Source organism: Hypanus sabinus, chromosome 13 (assembly GCF_030144855.1).
Source record: "Hypanus sabinus isolate sHypSab1 chromosome 13, sHypSab1.hap1, whole genome shotgun sequence".
NCBI classification, from domain to species: domain Eukaryota; kingdom Metazoa; phylum Chordata; class Chondrichthyes; order Myliobatiformes; family Dasyatidae; genus Hypanus; species Hypanus sabinus.
In genome coordinates, this window is record NC_082718.1 from 51,809,963 (window position 1) to 51,834,209 (window position 24,247).

General features: G+C 42.5%; 1 protein-coding gene across 4 annotated transcripts in view; it reads right to left on the minus strand.

The window, feature by feature from the left end:
- The window catches only part of LOC132403863 (serine/threonine-protein kinase 33-like), a 126,580-nt gene that overhangs the window by 19,876 nt on the left and 82,457 nt on the right, over window positions 1–24,247 (minus strand). For all 4 annotated transcript variants that reach the window (XM_059987615.1, XM_059987614.1, XM_059987613.1 and 1 more), the window contains 5 exons: window positions 8,459–8,597; window positions 6,253–6,341; window positions 5,404–5,497; window positions 5,223–5,298; window positions 2,811–2,923 (listed from right to left, as the gene is read on the minus strand). In XM_059987615.1, the coding sequence (XP_059843598.1) occupies window positions 2,811–2,923; window positions 5,223–5,298; window positions 5,404–5,497; window positions 6,253–6,341; window positions 8,459–8,597 (511 nt within the window). The remainder of the gene's footprint in view (window positions 1–2,810; window positions 2,924–5,222; window positions 5,299–5,403; window positions 5,498–6,252; window positions 6,342–8,458; window positions 8,598–24,247) is intronic.

Here is a 24,247-nt window from a genome sequence, read left to right on the forward strand (position 1 = left end):
TAAAAAATTCAGTCATGTGTGACAGTAGAACTGTAAGGAGAACTGGCTGAACGGCATCACACGGCTACAGAGATTGTTGGCCCACAGGAAACCCAGCAGTGTAGCTATCCATTCCTTGTTCAACATCTTCATATAAATGCCAGGCATTCTATAATCAGAGAGTTAACATCTTGCATGCCTAGCATGCATGGTAAGTTCTTGGGAGAACTATTCAGTCATTTAGCCTTTCTGATAGGGAACTTCAACTTTTAATCTGCTCTTCAGTATGCAGAAAGAGCTTGTGTTTTTATGTATTTTCATGTGGGTCTTATGAGTCTGCTCATCACATCACAGAAACCAGCCTCCTCTCCATGTACTCTTGTCTACACTTCTTGCTACTCTGGCAAAGTAGTTAACATAATTAATACCCCACCCACCTCAGATATTCTGTCTTTTCTCCTCCTCCCATGAGTCAAGGACCTTTGACCTCACAGTGTACTTTGTCATAGCATTGGACCTTATCGTTTGCCTGCGCTGCACTTTCTCTGTGAATGTTCTGCATTCTGTTTCTGCTTTTTCATTATACAACTTCAATCTATTAGTGTTGTGAAATGATCTGTATGGATGTAATACAAAACAAAGTTTCTCACTCTACCTCAGCACATGTGATAATAATGAAATACTTGCCAATTATTGTGTCCTGCATTTTTAGTGAGACTGTGAGTGAGAATGGAAACAGAGTTTGGAACTCACCAGGTCCACACTGACTATAAGCCACCTACTTGTACTATTTCACACAAAATGCTGGTGGAACACAGGCAGCATCTATAGGAGAAGCACTGTCGATGTTTTGGGCCGAGACCCTTCGTCAGGACTAATTGAAAGGAAAGATAGTAAGAGATTTGAAAGTAGGAGGGGGAGGGGGAAATGCAAAATGATAGGAGAAGACTGGAGGGGGTGGGGTGGAGCTGAGAGCCAGACAGGTGATTGGCGAAAGGGATACAGAGCTAGAGAAGGGAAAGGATCATGGGACGGGAGGCCAAGGGAGAAAGAAAGGGGGAGGGGAGCACCAGAGGGAGATGGCGAACAGGCAGAGTGATGGGCAGAAAGAGAGAAAAAAAAGGAGGGGGGAGAAAAACTAAATATATCAGGGATGGGGTAAGAAGGGGAGGAGGGGCATTAACAGAAATTAGAGAAGTCAATGTTCATGCCATCAGGTTGGAGGCTACCCAGCTGGTATATAAGGTGTTGTTCCTCCAACCTGAGTGTGGCTTCATCTTGACAATAGAGGAGGCCATGGATAGACATATCAGAAAGGGAACAGGATGTGGAATTGAAATGTGTGGCCACTGGGAGATCCTGCTTTCTCTGGCGGACAGAGCGTAGGTGTTCAGCGAAACGGTCTCCCAGTCTGCGTCGGGTCTCACCAATATATAAAAGGCCACACAGGGAGCACCGGATGCAGTATACCACACCAGCCGACTCACAGGTGAAGTGTTGCCTCACCTGGAAGGACTGTCTGGGGCCCTGAATGGTGGTGAGGGAAGAAGGTAAAGGCAGGTGTAGCACTTGTTCCACTTACAAGGATAAATGCCAGGAGGGAGATCAGTGGGAAGGGATGAGGGGGACGAATGGACAAGGGAGTCGCGTAGGGAGCAATCCCTGCGGAAAGCAAAAAGTGGGGGGGGGAAGGGAAAGATGTGCTTAGTAGTGGGATCCTGTTGGAGGTGGCGGAAGTTATGGAGAATTATACGTTGGTGTGTTGCTTGAATTTCCAGCATCTGCAGATTTCCTTGTGTTTTCTTGTACTAATTCTATAGCTTTCCTGTTTTATTTCCCAATGTTCCCTAAACACCCCCTGAGATTATACCTATCACCAACATCCAGGGAACAATTTACAATGGCCAAGCAACCAACCAACTAACCTTCACATCCTTAGGATGTCAGAGGAAACTGGAGCACTGAAAGGAAACCCACAGTCACAGGGAAAACAGTGACGTTTCATGCAGACAATGGATCTGGGTGGTAGGAGCAGTGAGACAGCAGTTCTGTTATCAGTATCACTGTGACACTGCTACTCAGCACCCTAATAAGAATATTTCACAGAAATGTCTTATGTGAAGCGACATACAATAATAAAGCAGTTGTTTGTTTTTTCACCAGCAAGTGTGTACAGTTCCATAGAAAATGGGAACATTACTTCACGTAATACAAGTCACTGTCTTGATTCAAAGAACTTTCATCTGAGCTGGTGACGTCCTGTCAATGCGATGCTCCATATCTGAATTTTTTTTGCATAGAGCCAACAATCGCTCCATGGTCAAAGTCACTTAGATTACATATCTTCCCCATTTTGATGCTTAGTCTGAACTACAACTGAACCTCCTGACCATGTTCGCATGTTTTTATGCATTGAGTTCCTGCCACATGATTAGCTATTTGATATTTGCATTAACAAGCAGCTGTATCTGATGCACCACCAATAACTCTCTGAGATGTGAGGCAAGATATCGGCTTTTATTGGCTGGAAGAAAGAACAAGCAGCAATTGACCAGCACACTGCATCCTGCAGACGGAAACCGGGGTGGAGTCCCCAATCGCCTTTATACGGGGGTCCGTGGGAGGAGCCACAGTCAGTGGGAGGAGCCACAGGAGCAGTCAGTGGGGGGGGGGGCATGTCCAGACAGGTATATATAGTTCACTACAGTATCTAAAGTAGCCACTGAGTGTATTATACAACTTCAAGGTTTGTTTTTGTAGGCATTTACAGGAAAGTAAAGAAATATAGAATTGATGAAAAGCTATACTTTACAAAGACAGGCAAGTCTTACCACTCTCACTAAGTGACATCAGAGACGAGTGAGAAAAATCCAGCTCCCCTTTTTTGATTTCCTGATACAGCTCCTCTGATGTTGTAGCTGTAAAAGGAGCCTGACCACATAGCCTACAAACCAAAGGAAAATAAACAATTCCGATTATTTCACCTGCACCATTAGCTCAATGCTTTTATTGACAGGTATGGTAGTTAGCTGGGCATTCTGATGAGTTTAGTTAAAGAATTTGATTAATTTGGTTCCTTGAGGTAAAACCAATATTTCATGATGTGGTCCCAGCAGTGGAAATTAAGCAGCTACTTGTGACACAGTCCTGATCTGATTGCGTTGCCAGCTTTAATGGCAGATCCTCTGCATCACTGGCAATAAACAAGCAATCAAAGAGTCATTTCTAAAATACTGCAGCGTCCTCTCATCTCAAATATGTCCTCGTTTATGAAGATGTCAAGGATTCCAAACCTATGACTGCCATTTACTATATAAACAGCATTATACAAAGTGATTTGAACACTTTAAACCACTTTTTTTATAATGCTGCTTACATGCAGGTAATTATGGTTTTATACACATTTTATTTTATATTTGTACTTTAACCTTCAACTTTTTTATATAATTCTTTATTCTTAATAATTGTTGAATGTTGTTTTATTGTTGTACATTGTGCCCTGAACAACACACCACAGCAAATTTCTAATACATGTACATGAAAATGATGAATAAAGTTGATCCTAATTAGATTTCTAGATCATTGAAACAATGTTGAATTTTGCTATTCAGCTATATGAATGGACATGATTCTGTGCTGATGTCCCTCAAAGATTACCTACAATCTTGCATTATCCAAACTCACAGCATATGTTTCTCTGCCTATAACTTGTCTACACTATCGCATGTGTGACAACTACATTTTCATCATGGTCCGGACTTGTTTAAAGTCAGTCCCTAGATTATGACTGGGTTTAATCCTTGAGAACTGCTCACCAGTCAGAAACAAACAAAAACTGCAGATGGGAGAGGATCACAGAACAGCTATGATGAGAGAAGGAGCAGGCACGGAAAAAGCGGATGTTTAGTGAGTAAGTGAGAGTTGGCTCAGTGCTCCCAGCTCTGCTCAGCGTGACCCAGCCCCTAATTGTTTCATGAAAGGTGTGGAGATGGGAGCCAGGGCAGGCAGAAATGCCTCATTTCTCCCCAGAAGAAGCCTACAGCCCCGCACCAGATGGCAACTCCATCCCACTGGTCTCACAAATGTATGTTCATATGTCAAACATTCAGAACTAACACATTTCAGTTTTGGACAAGACTTCAAGTGAAAACTTTATGTTTATCCTGTGAAACATTTTCTTTATTTTAAAGCTGTCAGGCCCTTACGCATGATAAGAACATAAGAAATAGGAGCAGAAGTAGGCCATTCGGCCCATTGAGCCTGCTCCACCATTCAATAAGATCATGGCTGATCTGACCATGGACTCATCTCCACCTACCTATCTTTTCCCCATAACTCTTAATGATGCCATTACATTGTCACTATTATTTGCAAGAATTCAGAAAGGTGAATTCATGCCTAGTTTTCTATGATCTGTTGACTCACTTTCAAGGACTCTTTACAACTCATGTTCTCAGTATTATTTTTATTTACACATTATGTCTTCTTTTGCACATTGATGTTTTTCAGTCTTGGTATGTTTATGTATTGTTTTTGTAAAATTTCTTTTTATTCCTGTTAATACCTTCAAGAAAATGAATCTCAAGGTAACATATGGTAATAGATAATGGATATATTTTGATAAAAAATAATACATTGAACTGAATTTTCTGGCCCTTCACACACCACCTCTATGCAAGATAGTACCTGAGATCAGGATCGAACCCAGGTCTCTGGCATTCTGAGGCAGTGGCACAAAGAGTAGAGCCTCTGCCTCAAAGTTCCAGTGACCTGGATCCTATCTTGACCTCATTTGTGATCTTGTGTCGAGTGGGCAGCTTCTCCCTAAGAGCATATGGGTGCTCTGGTTTCCTCCCACATCCCAAAGATGTATACGTTGTTAGCTTAAGTGGTCCTAGTTAAAACTCTCTGGTGGTAGTTGTATACCTGTTGCAAAAAAATGTAGGGAGAATCAATAAAGGAATTAATGGAGGAAGTGTGGTTGATATTTGGTGTGGACTTAATGGGCTGAAGGGACTGTTTCTGTGCCCCATCTCTCTAAGACTCTCAAGTTATGTATCAAGGGGAATGCACTAGGCTTAGTTGGTACTTTCATGGATGTAAGAGTAGCTTATGCTGGGAGCAATGTATCCTGAGCGTTATTTTTCCAAATCATGGATTGTTTAAGCCACATTCGTTCAGAAGTGATATAAAGGATCTGCCCCCCCACCCCCGCCAAATAAAGGATTGAGATGTGTACATACAGGGTGTACATGATGATGCCAATGCTCCAGAGATCACACTGCTGACTGTAGTCATAGTTGTTAATGATTTCTGGGGCTGTTGAATAACAGGACAAGAATTAGAAATGTTACGTAAAAAAAGCCAGCAGCTTTCAACGTTGTTCTCCATTGTCTGACCCGATTAAAGTACCAGCCCCCCTACCCATGTATAAAGGTGTGCCACAGGTGTCCTGTAACATTGATTCGCAGCCAACTCCAGCACCATCTTTCCACACGGACAAGCCAAAATCTGTCACCTGCAAAGAAAGCAAAACCTAGTAAGTGTATTCCCCTTTGTTTGTCAAATGCCAGATGCTACAGTGCCATCCGAGAGAATAAGGTCCACTTGTACCTTTTCCTTTGGCTGGGAAATGGCAGCAATCTAGTACTTCATCACTGGGTTGGCATTAGCAACCACTTACCACCACATTGTGGATGTGAAAACAACTTTTTAATACATGAGGTGAGTGGCCGCATGCCATATGCAGTATGGTAGGGTCAAGGTTAAGTTACTAAACTAGTAGCTAATGATCTGAACTATTCAGCTAAAGACCCAAGTTCAAATCTCACTGTGGCATCCAGGGAATTTAAATTCAAGTAACTAAATACTCCTGGGACTTTTTAAAAGCAGTGGAAAACATGAAACTACGGGAATTCCTTTAAAAACCCTTTCATAACCTTCAGGAAAAGAAACACTTGTTCATTATTGGGTCCCGGCTATGTGTTTTATCAGCCGCACCAATGTGGTTGAATCTTAGTACCCAAGAGCATTAAGACTGGGCATTAAATGCCAAGATTGTCACAATGAAAGTCCTTCGACCTAGAAAATTAACTCGGGTTTTTTTTCCTCACAGATGATTCCTGACCTGCTAAGTGTTTATGCTTGTTTTGTTTTTATAGCAGTCTATCAATTCCAGCTGTTCAATTCCAATCTGTCAGTTCTATTGTGAATAGATGAAGGGGTGAGGGGAAAGTCTGTGAGGAGAAAGTTCGTGTGACTAGTAAGACTTACTTTGATGTTAAGTTTCAGTTCTTCTTCATCTGCATTATCATTACTTTTCACCAGGATATTTTCCAGCTTCAGATCCCTGTGAATAATATCTGAAGAGAATGAAGAAAATATTGAGTGTTTGGGAGTAGAGCACATAAATGAATGGGACTACTGTGCTTGTGTTCCTGACAATGGGGGTTCCTACAATTTATAGCTTTAAAGTGCACAATTATATTGACAGTTCATTTTTCTTTTACATACTAAAGAGCATTGTAATCCATCAACAGTGTAATTTTTTAATATTTAAAATCAGATTTCTTGCCCCTAGTGGATGTTATTAGTGTTTATTAGTGACTGTAGTAAATAAATTCAAGTTTAATTGTCATTCAATCATACATGGATACCCATGAATATAGCCTAATGGAACAGTATTACTCCGGGGCCAAGGTACAGAACACAGAACCAACAGTCATGCACAGCACAAGGCACATATTGCACATGAAATATGGCAATAGAATAGTCACACTATAAAATATATAGTCCAAGTCCCTGAGTTCATGAATATTGCAGCTTTCTGCAGTGGAATACATTATGGCTTGTCTTCTGCCCAGCAAACAATGGGAGGCAGCAACGTATGACTCCAGCATAGGTGCCGTACTGCACCGCCTCCAGTGCTCTGGCGGAGTGCACTGACTCCTTCCTACACCTTCAGCTCTCCTGGGCTACTGTAAACAGGCCTGATTCTCGCCACAATCCAGGTGACGTAGTGCACCCGCCATCCACAATGAACCAGTGAATTGGACTTGCAGCATTCTATGTTAACAATGTCCAACATGGCCCCGCGATCAAAAGGAAACCAACTAATGTGATCTCTTGCTGCTAGACTGCACACCGCTTTCGTGCACTGACACCTCTCTGATGCAGGCAGCAGCGTGATTCGCAACAAGTCCAACGACTTCAGCTTCTCCGCCAAAGAGCCACTTGCTAATGGGGTAGACCAGCAGTACTTTAAATTCTTAATGTGCAACAGTGTTTTGCAATCATGTAATTCATGTAAAAAAGACAATAACCTCTTTGGTTGGCCCTATATTAGCTGATGCGTCTCAACGTACCACCATCTTACCGGAGTAGCAAATTCAGCAATTTCTGTTAACTATATCAAACAGTGTTTAAAACACTTGTCCATTACAAAAATACAATCTTAAAGTTGGCTTAGTTGGTTGATGGAAGTATTATTTCTGCAGATAAGGGTTTAAATGGAAACTCAAACAATGAAGATATTTCTGAAAGGTATCGCAAGTTTGCAGTATTTTATATCTAGATTACTGAACACACACAATACACAAACTCTTGGTCATGTACACAAAGTGTCACAGATGAACACTTTTCCAGCTTTTCCTAGGTGGATCTTTACACTTTAGCGAGGTTAGAATGAGGCAAAAGTTGCCTACTTTCTGGAGATTGAAGTGAATAGCAGTTGCTAGTGGATTCAGTTAATGAAATCACTCAGCTTCTCCTTGAATACTTAAGATTAGCTTTGATTTCCACATGTACGTCAAAACAAATCAGTGAAAAATGTCATTTCATCAAATCAGCAGGGATTGCACTGGCAACACACACAGAGTGCTGGGGAGGAACTCAGCAGGCCAGGCAGCATCTATGGAATAGAGAACAGTCGACATTTCAGGCCAAGACCCTTTGAAGGGTCTCGGCCCAAAACACCATGGTACTCTTTTCCATAGATGCTTCCTGGCCTGCTGAGTTCCTCCAGTATTTTGTGTGTTTTGCTTGGATTTCCAGCATCTGCAGATTTTCTCTTGTTTGTGGAGGGATTTCATTGGGCAGTCCACAAGTGGGCTTTCGGGTTCCTTGCTTTGCAACTGCCTGTTAAGCAAACAAATCTCAAAGTTGTATAACTTTGATAGTAAATGCACTTTGAATCTCTGAATATTTAGAATCTTCGAAGTATCATCGTGCTTCCAGCACTAACATAGCATGCCCATAACTCACTAACCCTAAATGTACATCTTTGAAATATGGAGGAAACCAGAGTGGCCGCAGGAAACACACGTGGTTACAGGGAGAACATAAAAGTTCCTTGGAGATGGTGGCGGGAATTCAATCTCAGCCTTACAGTTGCCAACCGCTATGCTATCATGCTGCCATGATTACATAAGCAATCATGATCATTACAATGCTATAACTGTTAGTGTGAAGAGTATCTTACCATTTTTGTGGAGGTAAAAGATTGCACTCGCCAAGCTGGAGATGATATACTTGGTTTCGGATTCGTTCAGATGGCCCTTCTGTGCTAGAATTCCTTTCAACTCTCCCAGTTTGCAGAATTCAATGACCAGGTAGACTTTCTGAGTGAGTAAGGAGAAATGGAGAAGGGTAGACTGTGCACTGATCAATGACTGTACCTGACCCTGCTCAAAAAGAGAGAGTAATCATATTGAAAATGAGCAAATAAGTAAAATATCTTCAAGATCTTTATGGACAGCTCATAGAAATCCCTAAGTCAGATTAGATTCTAAAACTAGTTTCATCTTACTAGCAACTGTACCACAGGTTCTAAAGGAAGTCATATCAGATAGATAGAATCACATTAGGTAACCAAAAATACAAACTTCAAAAAAATCTTATTTTTAATAATATCAGTTAGATTTGATAACTGCAGTTGCATCATTAGCAGTATTTTAGGGGACACTAGCTAGTACCTGTATGATTGTGAAACTGGTAGCTTATGTCATCTTTATTGTTAAAACTTATGGCAACTACCGACATCCACCCTTGCTTGGAAATCCAGCCATTATGGTAATTGCACTTTTCTTCTCCACAGGATACCTTGTTGAGGCAATCAATGAAGAACAGGGGTCTAATTGGAATTTCAAATATTTGTGCACTTTTCTCTTCGGAAAAGCTATTGAGAAACTTGTTCTCTACCTGGGAACCTACCTGCAGAAGGAAAGGCACAGACAAGGGGTCAACAGTCCACAGAAAGTGCTGTTCAAACATCAGCATCTGAACACAAAGTTATTCCCCCCCGCCATTAACTATTACAATAAGTTATTTTGTTTAGATGGCTGCTTTGGAAAGAATGAATTCAGATACATGAAAAATGTAGTTGCCTCATATTCAAATTATCATTTTAATGAAATATATGGAGATTCATTAAGATTCTCATAGTAGGGATAAGCTCCCATAACATATTAAACGCTCTCAATGGTGTGCATTCAAATAGCCTCTGACAGCCAAGTCCAAATCCTGGCCTTCACATGTAGCTTAACTACGAAGACCAGCGTATTGTTTCTACCGACAGGAAAAGGGGTAAAGGTGTGTTACAGGCACCTTTAAACCAGTCACTTCAGGCAGATGGGGCTCATCAGCTGTGGTTGGCAGCTGACCTCGGAGAAAGAAAGTTAGATGCTGCAGAGATTTGCACAGGTGTAATTATACTCTCCCTTTCAAAGCATGCATAAAAGGCATAGAGTGAAAATCACAGCCATTCATGTTGTTAGCTTTTGCTTTGTAGTAAGTAATGACCTGCAAAATCTCCCAGAGGTGATGCGCATCTGATTCCATCTGTAATCTTAGTCAAATAGTTTTTAAGCTCGTAATGTCATGTAGGTCTGTAGGTCATGAACTTCCAGTATAGTTCTAGATCACCAGTCTCCAATGCCACAGATCTAGCCCTCAGCAGACTATGAATCTCCTGGTTCATCCATGGGTTTTAGTTTGAGTATGTTCAGTATGTTCTCGAATGCACACACTCGTGCATGCAGGTCTTGATGAAGTCGATGATAACTGTGAAGTATTTATTCAGACTTGAAGAGGAATCCCTGAATATTGTTCCATCCACTGACTCAAAGCAGTACTGCAAGCACTCCACCACCCCCTTCTTGGTCCTCACCATTGGTACTGTGGTCTTTAGTCTCAAAGCACTTCACTGCAATAGACACGAGTGCCACTGGGTAGTAGTCATTGAGGAAGCTCACCCTGGTCTTTATGGGCATTGGTATGATTGTCACCTTTTTGAAGCAGTTGGGAAACTCTAACTGCAGCTGTGAGAGACTGAAGATGTTCTTGAACCCTCTCACCAGTTGGTTGGCACAGGTTTTCAGAGCCCTACCAGGTACAGCATCAGGGCCTGACGCCTTGTGAGGGTTCACCCTCTTGAAAGATATTCTGACATCAACCTCTGAGACAGAGATCACAGGGTCACTGGGTATGTCACCAAAGACTCTCGCAAATTCCTACAAATGTAATGTGGAGAGCATTCTAACTGGTTGCATCACCATCTGGTGGGGATGGGCCACTGCACAGGATGAGAAAAAGCTGCAGAAAGTGGCATACTGAGCCAGCTCCGTGATGGGCACCAACCTCCTCAGCATCGAGGACACCTTCAAAAGGTGTTTCCTCAAAAGCACAAGAGAAGTAAAATGCAGAACCTCAGAGACAAATGTCCCCTGGTTAGGAATGGTGAAAATCCTATGCCCCATAAAGTACAAAGCTTCACATTGAGAGTGATGTGAAGTTTTGCTTAAAGGAAGTCTTGGAGAAAGTATTGATCTGAAATAAGTGAAATCAAGCATCTGATTCTTCAAAAATGAAAAATTACTCTGAAGTATGGTACTTAGAGAAAACACAAAGTACACTGCAGATGCTGTGGTGAAAGCAACACCTACAACACACTGGAGGAACTCAGCAGGTCGGGCAGCATCAGTGGAAATGAGCAGTCAACGTTTCGGGCCGAGACCCTTCGTCAGGACTGAAGAGGGAGGGGGCAGGGGCCCTATAAAGAAGGTGGGGGGAGGGTGGGAAGGAGAAGGCTGGTAGGTGCCAGGTGAAAAACCAATCAGAGGAAAGATCAAGGGGTGGGGGAGGGGATAGGCAGGAAAAGTGAAGAAGGAATGTAAGGGGAAAGCACTATGGGTAGTAGAAGAAGGCAGAATCATGAGAGAGGTGATAGGCAGCTAGAAGAGGAGGCAGAGTGAAAGTGGGATGGGGGAAGGGAGAGGGAGGGAATTACTGGAAGTTGGAGAATTCGATGTTCATGCCAAGGGGCTGAAGACTACCCAGACTGTATATGAGGTGTTACTCCTCCAACCTGAGTTTGGCCTCATCATGGCAGTAGAGGAGGCCATGTATGGACATATCCAAATGGGAATGTGAAGCAGAGTTGAAGTGGGTGGCAACCGGGAGATCCTGTCTGTTGTGGCGGACGGAGTGGAGGTGCTCGACGAAGTGGTCCCCCAATCTGTGTCGGGTCTCGCCGATGTAGAGGAGGCCGCACCCGGAGCACAGGATGCAATAGACAACTCCAACAGACTCACAGGTGAAGTGTTGCCTCACCTGGAAGGACTGTTTGGGGACCTGAATGATGGTAAGAGAGGTGTAGGGCCAGGTGTAGCACTTATGCTTTACAGGGATTAGTACCAGGTGGGAGATCTGTAGGGAGGGACGTGTGGACCAGGCAGTCGCAGAGGGAACGATCTCTGTGAAAAGCGGAGAGGGGTAGAGAGGGAAAGATGTGGTTAGTGGTGGGGTCCCGTTGAAGGTGGTGGAAGTTGCGGAGGATAATGTGCTGGATCTGGAGGCACACCATTCAGGGCCCCAAAAGTCCTTCCAGGTTAGGCAACACTTCACTTGTGAGTCTGTTGGGGTCATCTATTGCATCCGGTGCTCCCGGTGTGACCTCCTCTACATCGGTGAGATTGGGGACCGCTTCGTCAAGCACCTCCGCTCTGTTCGCCACAACAGACCGGATCTCCCGGTTGCCACCCACTTCAACTCTCCTTCACATTCCCATTCGGATATGTCCATACATGGCCTCCTCTACTGTCATGATAAGACCAAACTCAGGTTGGAGGAGCAACACTTCATATACCGTCTGGGTAGTCTCCAGTCCCTTGGTATGAACATCGAATTCTCCAACTTCCGGTAATTCCCTCCCTCTCCCTTCCCCCATCCCAGTTTCACTCTGCCTCCTCCTCCAGCTGCCCATCACCTCTCTCATGATTCTGCCTTCTTCTACTACACAGTGCTTTCCCCTTACATTCCTTCTTCACTTTTTCTGCCTATCCCCTCCCTGCTTCCCCTCCCCCACCCCTTGATCTTTCCTCTGTTTTTTCACCTGGCACCTACCAGCCTTCTCCTTCCCACCCTCCCCCACCTTCTTTATAGTGCCCCTGCCCCCTCCCTCTTCAGTCCTGACGAAGGGTCTCGGCCCGAAACGTTGACTGCTCATTTCCACTGATGCTGCCCGACCTGCTGAGTTCCTCCAGTGTGTTGTACTTAGAGAAAGCCTTAGGGAAGCATTTAATCTCTCTAAAGGAGTTATTCAAGGTAGCTTGAACAGACCGAAGGGCTGCAGGATGCAATGGAATAGCATCGAGGGTTTTACTTATTTACAGCAACAGCGTGGAACAGGCCCATTTGACCCAAGGAGCTGCACCACACAGCAGCTCACAATCTAACCCGAGTCTAATCACAGGACTGTTTACATCGACCAACTACATTACTAACCAGTACATCTTTGGATTGGGGAAGGACGTACAAACTTCTTACAGATGGTGTTGGAACTGAACTCTGAACTCCTATGCCCCAAGCTTTAATAGCATTTTTCAAGTTGCTGTGCTACCATAGCACCACAAAATGTATTTCAGACATAGGCCATAACTGGCATTGACTGACTATATTTTACACATAGCACGAGAAACCCAGGGTGCATTTTCAGGCAATGAGCTTTACTCTAAAGCCAATCTTCAGCAAAAATGCATTGCTCTGAATTGCCTGTTAACTTCTGATTTCTGGTTTCAGAAGTGGTCTCATGATTTTAAACAGTTGACTTGAAACAAGACTTTGAAGCAAAAAACTCGAAGGCAGCTGAGAGGGAAAAGATTTCTAGGAAATAGAAGGGCCAACTTTTTCATACAGAGGTTGGAGTGTATCTGGAATGAACTGCCAGAGAAAGTGGTTGAGACAGGTACAATAACAGCATTTAAAGAACATTTGATTAAGTGCATAGATAGGAAAGGTTAGAGGGATATGGGTCAAATGCTGGCAAATGGGATTAGCTTAGGTGGGCACATTGGTCAACATGGATGAGATGGAGTGAAGGGTCTGTTCCCACACTGCATTACTATAATACCATAATAATTTAAAGTCTTGTCACTAATTATGTTGGTGTGAAAGTAAAATGTTGTATAGCGTTAACTTTAATTACTATTTTCTTTTTTTCACCAGCGAGCTTTCCTAGATACTCAGCTGGATGATAATATTACCATTTGATATACTTTGTAACATTAGGTTTATATTTATCTGAGAGAATTGGGGAAAAGCATGTCTAAATCTGGGTTTTGTTCGCTGCCTTCGGGATCTTGGAGTGATTCCTCGAGCAGGGAAACAGAAAACAACTACAGAAAATGCTTGTGAATTGCAGGCAAAGAGACCCATCAACAGTGTCTGAGTCACAAACTCTGCCTACGTTGGAAAGAGTTGGTCCACAGTTCTGATTCTCAGGGTATATTGCAATAAATCTACTGTGAAAATTATTCATTATATGCCCATCTTTCACATAACTTCCAAATACCTGTAGCGATCAATCCACACACGTTACCGATGTAAAGGTTACAGTTTGTGCAGACTTAAAGAAAATGGAAGGGTAGCATCATTTACTGTGAATGCAATATGTGTATCCCAGCAATGTTGCCATGGCCACCGGGAAATAGCTCAATGCATTCATTTCTTTCCTCCTCCAGTTCAGTAGTTCCATGTGCACCCTCCCTCTTCCTCATTCACTTCCGTCACCGCACCTACAGAGGGAGGGCGCTTTTTGGCAACTTTATCTTAAGTTAAACGATGACCAAAGCAGAACCATTAGTCATTTATTTCTCACCAGACAAGCTTGGGAAAGAATATGAGCAGCCTTCAAAGGGGTAGAACATAAAACATTACAGCACAGATCACTTTACTAATGTTGTTAATGTCAGTTATCATGAGTCACATAAACAATTGCTACAGAATTAAAATGTGATTTAGAACTTCTCACTCCTAACTATCACTTATGAGGCTTCCATGTAATTTTAGGTAGATTCCCAATTTAAGCTTGAATGGGAATTTTCTAATTCGGACAAACATAGACTAGTTCATTTTAGTTAAGGTGTTACGTATTTGAACTCCTGATAATGTGGTGCCCATTAAATAGTTCACTTCTGTTGCGTGTGTCTGCACCCAGTAGTAAAACCTGGGTCCCTGCTATCTGATGTGCAGTGGAGTGGGAAATGACAAGACCCAGGAAAAAATATTCAGCTGCATTTGGCCAAACCTTTAAAAATATAGCCTTTTAAGTGGGAAAATAAATTGTTGTCCCCACAAGGAGCATCTAATGCTTTTGCAATGGGCTAGTGGTCTTTCTCCTGTATTTGCTATTTTTATTTCAGATTTCCACTGCCTGCTGTTCATTAAAAATTTTTCAATCAACTTTTTTTTCTTACAAAAGTCCCGTTGGTATGTTTATAGTTATTGATGGAGTGTGAATGATGTCCAAAGCACTTGGTTGCTGAGTTTGAAGAGCATTAGGAATCAACAATATAAAGTTAACAATGTATCTAGCAGGACAATTCTCAGACCATCAGGTTCAGGAATATTTACCTTCCTATAATCATCAGGTTTCTTGAACCAACCAGCACAACTCTAACCCTGCCTCAGCAATGAGACACTGGTAGTTGTTTTCCTTGTGCCCGACGATGACAGAAAGCTTGTGCGAGAGAGTTTTAAAGTTGAAAAGCTGTGACCTTAGGGCAGATCCATTCTCTCAGTCTCAGAAGACCGGGTCTACTGGTATGAACAAGCATCACAAACTAGGGTCTTCCTTGATTACCATAGATGACCATGACATCTTCTGTGCCTTGGCATGCCCTTTGCTCTCCAAGGAGCATTGAAGTACCACCTTCCTGGCCGTTGGATTTCACCGTTAGTCTCATCCACCGAGTCCTCCAGAGTGATTTTGCATGCTAAGACAGGCATGTCCCTATCTCACTCGGGTACGAGTCCTCCAGCTACCCTCACCTGATTTAGCCCGCCTGTCGAAGTGGTGTACTGGGGTGTGGCTGCTGAAGCACACAACCAGCTATTTTGCAGCGATAGGTGAGAGCTGTGTGTTCAGTGGGGATCTACTATGAGTGGGCTGCCCTGGAATGGACACGACAAGCCCCTTCACCAGAGGTGCTGCACCACCCTGGTCAGTTTTTCTCACAGTCTGATATAATTTATATTCTGTGTATTGTCTGAATCTTTGTGCCCATGATACTGCTGTAAATAAGTTTATCACTGTAGTTGTGCCTCACCCTAATTATGCATATGAAAATAAACTTGAATTGACCTGACTTGACCTGCACTCTTATCAATGATCTGTTTACTTATTTCCCTTGAAGTTCTGCCCCAAAATGACCATATTCTTGCAATGGAGCAATTTCAGTTTTTGCCAAGAAAAGAGTCATGTTTCCTGATTGATTGGCTCCTTGTTGTCAGGCACACTCCAGTTTATATTTAAACTAGAGGTGCACTTTATTTTCCAAAGCTATTGTTTGAATTTACCAGTGATGAATTGAGAAAGAAACAGTAATTCCTTATTATTATTACCATCATCATCAACATCCACTGAGGGACAGTTTCAATCTAACCTGCTGGTTTGGAAGCTGCTGAGATTGGGTGTTGTTCTAACATTAAATCATATACAATTGAAGACAGCACAGAGTAATACTGAGCTCAGTACTACCAAGATCTGCACCTTGTATTATTGTATTTCCTGAAGAATCGGCTTAAAATTCCCTTGAAGATGCCAACATCATCTTCATCTGGGGATCAGCTGTCTATCAGGAAACCAGTGACTGTCACTGGTTCTAGTCAAACTGAAATGGCTATTCTCTTCATTGTTACAGGAAAGATCAGAACATTCCAGATTGCTTTATTAAAACATCTCTGTACAAGACCATATGACCATAAGACACAGGAGCAGAATTAAACCATTTGGCCCCTCATGTCTACCCTGCTGATCTATCAATCCTCTCAAGTCTACTTGTCTACTTCCTTCCGGTAAACTTTGACACCCAGCAACCGCCACTTTAAACACACTCAATGACTTGGCCTGCACAGATATCAGGGGCTATAAGTTCCACAGATTCACTATCCTCTGGCTAACGAAATCTCTGTTCTAAAGGGACATCCTTCTATTCTGAGGCTGAGCCTTCTGGTCCTCAACTCCCCGACTTACAGGAAACATCCTCTTCGGGCCCACTCTATCTCGGCCTTTCGGTATATGATAGGTTTCAATGAGATTCCCTACTCCCCCCACCACCACCCCCCCCATTCTTCTAAACTCTAGTGAATACAGGCCAGGGCCATCAAATGCTCGTCATAAATTTACCCTTTCATTCCCGGGATCATTCTCCCAAAGCTCTCCCGGACCGTCTCCGATGCCAGCACATCCGCACACCCTTTCTTAGATACTCCCAGTGTAGTATGACTAAAGCCCTATAAAACCACAAGGATCAAAGGGGCACTTGGTGTTGGAGTGTTCTTGTCACACTTGTGTAACCATAAAACCGAGAAGCTAGTGTCTGAGTCAGCCCACTTGAAAGCATGCTACCAGGGCTCTAATTGGCCTTTAGTTTAGAAAAGGCCCTTTTATATTGTGGAAGAACATTAGTCGGGAAACTTGCTGCATTTTGGAAGGTCAAGTTTAAGAGGGGAGTGTACAGTTAATGGCAGGATCCTGAGAAGCATTGATGTACAGGGAGATCTCGGGGCGCAAGTCCATAGCTCCCCGAAAGTGGCAACACAAGTAAGTATGGTCTTAAGGAGGTTGTATGGCCTACTTGCCTTCATTGTTCAGGGTGTTAGGGCCAGGATGTCATGTGGCAGCTGTATAAGACATTGGTCAGACCACTTTTGGAGCATATGTCTGCAGTTTTTGACACAGCATTACATGAAGAATGTGAAGGCTTTGGAGAGGGTGCAGAAGAGATTCACCAGGATGTTGCCTGGATTAGAGCATATTAGTTATAAGGAGAGGACAAACATGTATTGAGTTCCCTGGAGTGTTGTAGGCCAGGGAATGCATTGACTGGAGTATGTAAAATCATGAGGGAAAGATGGAGATCTTTTTTCACACAGAATGGAAATGTCATATTCTAGAGACCATAGCTTAATAGTGAGAGGAGGAAAGTTTAAAAGAGATATGCATGCAAGATTTATTTTACACAGAGTGTGGGTACTTGGAATGTGTTTGCCTGGGAGGTGGTGGAAGCAGGTGCAATAACAATTTTTAAGCCAATGGAAATGGAGCAAGATGGAAATCGTGCAGTTTAAATTGACACCACAGATATCACGAGTTGAAGACCTTTTTTGGGGACTGTGTTCTTTCTTCTATAATTTGGGTCAATCTCAATTTACCAGTGTCCGACGGTGAAACAGACTATTCAGTGACACACACTCATGTAGTTCTGAGAGTGAATATTGGTGAAGAAGAGGCATCAGGAGATAACAAATGGGAGTGGGAATGCAGTAGAAATGGTATGACAATGGTTAAGTTACACGACTCATAAAATGGAGGTCTGAGCTAAATATCCAGAGACACAAGATCCAAATTAGTTGAGAGAAATTCAACTAATGGAAATGGGGTTAAATCCCAGAACTCCCTCCTCAGCAGCACTGAGAGAGTTCCTTCAACAGAAGGTTCAAGAGGTGGCTCACAACCATTTTCTAAAAGGAAGATGGTGATTGGAAATAAATGCTGGTCTTGCCTATATCCCAACCCATGAATTAAAATAATGTTACTATCAGCAATGGTGGCCTCTAGATTGCTGGAACCAAATAATCTGCTAGAAGGTAGGCACAACATCATGAGCTGAAAGACCTGCACTGTGCTCTAGTGTTCTATGTTAACAGCCTTTGAGAAAGGAAATTACTTCTCTTAATACTATAGATGTTGTTAGCAGGTGACTCTAGACCAGGGGTCCCCAACCTTTTTCTGCCATGGATCCCTATCACTAACTAATGAGTCCATGGATCCCAGGTTGGGAATCCCTGCTCTACGCTTGTATGAGTAGGTTAGCTCTCAACTGCCATTTGAAATGATCTGCCAGCATCAACCTGCGATGGCTTTAGCACCAGGTATTACTCTTGGGGCAGGTGAGCTTTTTTTTTCTGAATTGCTGCAGCCCTTCCCATGAAACATCCACATCACAGCCAGAATGAAACGTTAGGGATGGTGTTATCATGAGGGGTGGTTGGTTACAGCAGTGTTACTTAAGCTATGCAGTCTGGGGAAATTTTCCATGTTCACAGAACAAAATCTGACAGAAATGAGACCACCATATCCTTTCATATTTTGAATAGTCATTGGTCAGGACTGGGAGCCCTTTGCCAGTGGTTTCTGGAGATAGTCTATTCTGTTCTCTTCCTTAGCTTACACAGTATGACTTTCCTCTTCAAAACATCTAAATTAGTCTCCTCAGCCATTGACTGTGCTAAACTTTCTCTAGGTGAACAAGCTCCTTTTGAATACCCCAATGGATTCTTCAGTGACTATCTGCTTTTTATCGCCTACATTTACATAAGTGGCAACATCTTTTCTCTCTCTTTTTAATCAAACTATTAACACAGGAAATAAACCAGTACGGCACAGTACAGGCCATTCAGGCCACAATGTTGTGCCACACCTTTAACCTATTCCAAAATCAATCTAACCTTTCCCTCCAACATTGCACTCTAGTTTTTTTCATACACATTCCTAGCTAAGAGTTTCTTAAATGTCTCTAATGTATCTGTCAGTACTGCCACCCCTGCCAGAATGTTCCAAGCATCTACCACCCTTAGTATAAAAAACTACCCTCCAACATACCCTTACACTTTCTGCCCAACACCTTAAAGTTACATTCACTTTGTATTAGCCATTTTCATGCTAGGAAAAAGTCTTTGGCTCTCCACTCTATCTATGTTCCTTATTATCTTGTACACTCCTATCAAGTCACCTCTCATCCTTCTTTTATCGAAAGAGAAATGCCCTAACTCACTCAACCTGTCTTCATATAAAATACGTCATCTAATCCAGGCATCATCCTGGTAATTCTCCTCTCCACCCTCTTTAAGGCTTTCACATTATTCCTATAAAGAGGCAACCACAATATTCCAAGTGTGGTCTAATCAGTTTTACAGAGCTGCAACATTACTTAATAGCTGTTGAACTCAATCCCTTGACTAATGAAGGCAAACACCCCATATGCCTTCTTAACCACCTATCAAATTGCACAGTGGCTTTAAGGGTCCTATTGATGTAGACCGCAAGATCCCCCTGTACCTCCACAGTGTTAAGAATCCTGCCATTAACCCTATGTTCTACCTTCGAGTTTGACTTTCCAAAGTGAGTCACTTCACTCTTTTCTAGATTGATTTCTGTCAGCTGTTTCTCAGCTCATCTATGTGTCCTATCAATGTCCCGTTGTAGCCTACAACTTTCTACACTATCCACTATACCATCAACATTTATGTCATCTGCGCACTTATTAATCCACCCTTCCACTTCCTCATCCAACTTACTTGTGAAAATCACAAATAGCCGGGATCAGGGAACAGATATCTGCAGATGACCTCCAAAGTTCAAAGTTCAAAGGAAGTTCAACGTAAATCTATTATCCAAGTACTGTACAAATATTCCACTTTGAGATTCATTTTCTTGCAGACATTCACAGTCAGTACAGAGAAACACAATAGAATCGAAGTACTGCCCACATCAAAGACAGACAAACAACCAATGTGCAAAAGACAACCTGTCCAAATACAAAAAAAGGGACAAAAACCCAAAATAACAATAATAAATAAATAAGCAATGAATATCGAGAACGTGAGTTGAAGAATCCTTGAGAGTGAGTTCAAAGGTTGTAGGATCAGCTCAGTGTTAGGGGGAGTGAAGTTGAGTGAAGTTATCCCTTTTGGTTCAAGAGCCTGATGGTTGAGGGGAACTAGCAGTTCCTAAACCTGGCGGTGGGGACCTGAGGAAACTGTACCTTCTTCCTAACAGTAGCAGTTAGAAGAGAGTCTGGATGGCGTGGGTCCTTAATGATGGATACTGCTTTCCTGTGGGTGTGCCTCTTGTGGATCTGCTTAATGGAGAGGAGGGCTGCTTTACCCCTGATGGACTAGGCTGTATTCATTACTTTTTGATGGGTTTTTCATTCAAGGTCATTGGTGTTTCCGTATCAGGTAATGATCAACCAGTCAGTATATTCTCAACCACACATCTATAGAAGTTTGTCAAAGTTGTCTAAGAAAGTAGAGGTACTGCTGTATAAAGTTGCTGACCTTGTCCATCTCTGATCCCCTGATGAGGAATAGCTCATTGACCTCTAGTTTCCTCCTCTTGTAGTCAATATCCAGGCAGAAAACATTCCATTTACCCGTTTTCTAGCGGCAAGCCAATTCTGAATCCATGCAGCCAAGCTTCCCTGGATTTCTTGCTTCCTGATTTTCTGAGTGAGCCTATGATGGGAACCCTGTCTAATGCCCTTCTAAAATCCATGTCCACCACATTCACTACTCTGCTTTTATCATTTTTTTGTCACTTCCTCAAGGAATTCAATGACATTTGGAGGTACCATTCAGTTTCCTCTTTCCTGGAGAAAGAAATCCTAGGGGGTTCAATCTTTTTGATGGATGGAATTTTTATTTCTGGTATTGTTCCAGTATATCATTTTTGCATTTTGTCCAGTTACAACATGGTGACAACATCTGCAGATGATGCTCCACATGAGCTATACTTATGCTTTACTATGTTTAAAATAAATTTTCTGCTTTTGAGCAAGATCTGTTCCTTTAGCAAGATACTCTAGTGTTTAGTTTGTTCTGTCATGGTTTCATCACAGTTATTAAACTGTGATTTAATTGCCTTTAGAATCTGTTTTGTACCCCATTCAGACACATTTTTCCAGGCAGTGTCCAAAAGATATAGGAGCAGAGTTAGATAGAATACCTTTACACCCCTGCTTTCTCCTCAGAATCTTTGATACCCTTACTGACCAAAAACCTATCAACCTTTACTTTAAGTATACCCAATGACTTGGCCTCCCCATTTACCTGTGGCAATGAATTCCATAGATTCGCCACCCTCTAGCTAAAGGAATTCTTCTTCACCTCTGTTCTAAAGGGATGACATCTTTCTATTCTGATGCTGGGCCCTCAGGTCCTAGACTTCCAAAGTCAATAGCAACTCGATGTTCAGGGGAATCGTGTAGTAGAGATATTTGAAAAGGTCTTGAGACTACAGAAAATGATAAGTATTAAGAATGCCTGGTATGCTGCATTTTAATCAAACATTGTGCTTGTAAACAAATATTAATAATGGAGATTTGAAAAAGGCAAGCTTATTTTTATAATCAATTTAGTCCTATCAATTGTCTCTGGAAATAGGAAAAAATCTAATAGTTCTGACACTTTTTGTCAGTAACTTTGAAAGTGCCACACCTAAAGTTTGTGTAATTCATGGAGTTTTCATTAAAAACTCCAAAAAAATCATTTTTTGCTTCAATCAATCAAATTCTCCACTGGCAGGTTAGCATTTTAACGTAGTTTTCAGGCAGTAAGCTACCATCTGTTACTAAAAGACAAATCAGTGTGGAAGATGGGGCAATATATCAGTTTTTCATCCAATTCAGAAATTCAATTCGAACTTTTTTCCAGTGGCTCAGGCATGGTAAGTATTGATGACAGAGCCCTACTGAAGGTCAGGAGAGAGAGAGAGCAAAAAATGAGCAGCATCGGGGAAGGCCGGTCTTTTTCGGCTGTGCAGGCATGATAAGTGTTGGAGTCAGAGGCTCAGCAGCAAAGAAAAGGAAGGTAGGCCAAATGGAGTGGCCATTGTTGGAGTGTGCCAGTGTTAGAGTGGGAAGGCTTTGGCTTAACAAGCTTCGGCAAGAATAGCCGGAGGCTCAGATGAGAAGAAGTAAGCTTTTTCTTTCCCTGTTGACTGTAAAGTTTTATTCTTTGTTAAGTACTGAGTAGTCAGGATGGAATTCTCCTCCTGTCAGATGTGGGAATTCAAGATGCTTGATAGGTACCCTGGTGGGAAGTTCAGCTAACTTCAGCTGCTGTCTGACCAGGTCAAGGAGTTGGAGCTGGAGTTGAATGTACTCAGAACAGTTGGGGAGGCTGAAAGTTACAGGTGAAACTTTTGATGAGGCCATTCCCCTCAGCAACAAGTATATCTCCTTGGATACTGGAGGGAAGTGATCCATCAGGGCACAGCAGCAGCAGCCAGGCTTGTGGCACTGTGGCTGGCTCTGAGGCTCAGCAGCAAAAGGTGACGTCAAGCAGTGTGGTAGTGAGGGACAACCCCTCACTATTTATGGCCATAAAAGACACCAGGATGGTGTGTTGCCTCCCTGATGCTAGGGTCCAGTCTGCAGAATATTCTCAAAGGGGGAAGGTGAACAACCAGAGGTCATGGTGTGTATTGGCTCCAATGATATTGGAAGGAAAGGGGACGAGGTCCTACAAAGTGAGTATAGGGAGTTAGGGAAGAGGCTAAAGAGAGGGACCTTCAAGGTAGTAATCTCTGGATTACTCCTAGTAATGCGGGCTAATGCAGGTACAAATGGGATGATGGTACAGATTTAATGAGTGGCTAAGGAGATGGTGCAGAGAACAGAATTTCAACTCCTTGGAGCATTGTAACCTTTTCCGAGTGAGGGGTGACCTGTACAAGAGGGATGGGTTGCACCTGAACTGGTGGGGAACCAATATCCTGACCAGGAGGTTTCCTAAAGCTACTCAGAAGGGTTTAAACCAGTTTTTCAGGGGGCTGAGATCCAGAGCACCAGGTCAGTAAGTGAAGGATCAGTTAGGAAGGTAGATGTCAGGGAAAGCACTGATTGGCAAAATCAAAATAACAGGGAAGGTGGGGGGAGTTGCACTTCAAATCAGGGACAATATGACAGCTGCACTCAGGGGAGACATAATGGAGGGATCAGACATTGAGAATACTTGGGTAGTAGGAAGGGTACAATCACACTCATGGGATTGTACTACAGATCCCCAGTCGTCACCAGGACATTGAGGAACAGACTGGTAAACAGATAGATAAGGAAATGTGTAAAAATAATAAGGCTATTGTCACTGGGATTTCAACTTTCCTAATATAAACTTAGACCTTCTTAGTGCAAGGTGCTTGGATGTTCCAGAATTTGTTAAGTATATCCAGGAGGGTTTCTTAAATCAATATGTAAACTGTCCAAGGAGGGGAGAGGCTGTACTGGACCTGGCGTTGTGTAATGAGCCTGGCCAGGTGACTGACATTTCAATAGGTGAGCAATTAAGGTACAACTCCTTAACTTTCAGGATAGCTATAGATAAAGATAGGTATGGTCCTCATGGGATAGTTTTACATTGGAGTAGGGCAAATTAAGAGGGCATTAGGCAGGAACTAAGGAGAGTTAATTGGGAACATCTTTTCTCTGGCAAGTCCACATCAGACACGTGGAGGGTATTTAAAGATCAATTGCAGAGTACAGGAAAGGCATGTTCCTGTTAGAAGGAAGGACAGGAATGGAAAGATAAGAGAATCTTGGATGCCCAGAAAGGTGATAAATTTAGTCAAAAAGAAAAAGAAAAAAGTACATAAAGCTTTGGAAGTTAGGATCAAATGGAGGACATGAGGATTATAAAGAAGCCAGAAAAGACCTCAAGAAGGGAATTAGGAAAGCCAGGAGGGGTCAAGAAGATTCTTCAGCAAGTAGGATTAAGATGAATTCCAAGGCATTCTATACATACATCAAAAGTAAGAGGATAACTAAGGAGAGGCAAGGACCGCCCAAGGATAAGGAGGAGAACATTTGCTTGGATGCAGAGGATGGAAAATCAAGGTTTAATTTCCTGCCACATTAGCCTATCTCACCTAAAGTAGTATATGGGAGACCACATCTGCCCAGACTAGAAAGCAAATTACCTAGAATATCTAGTC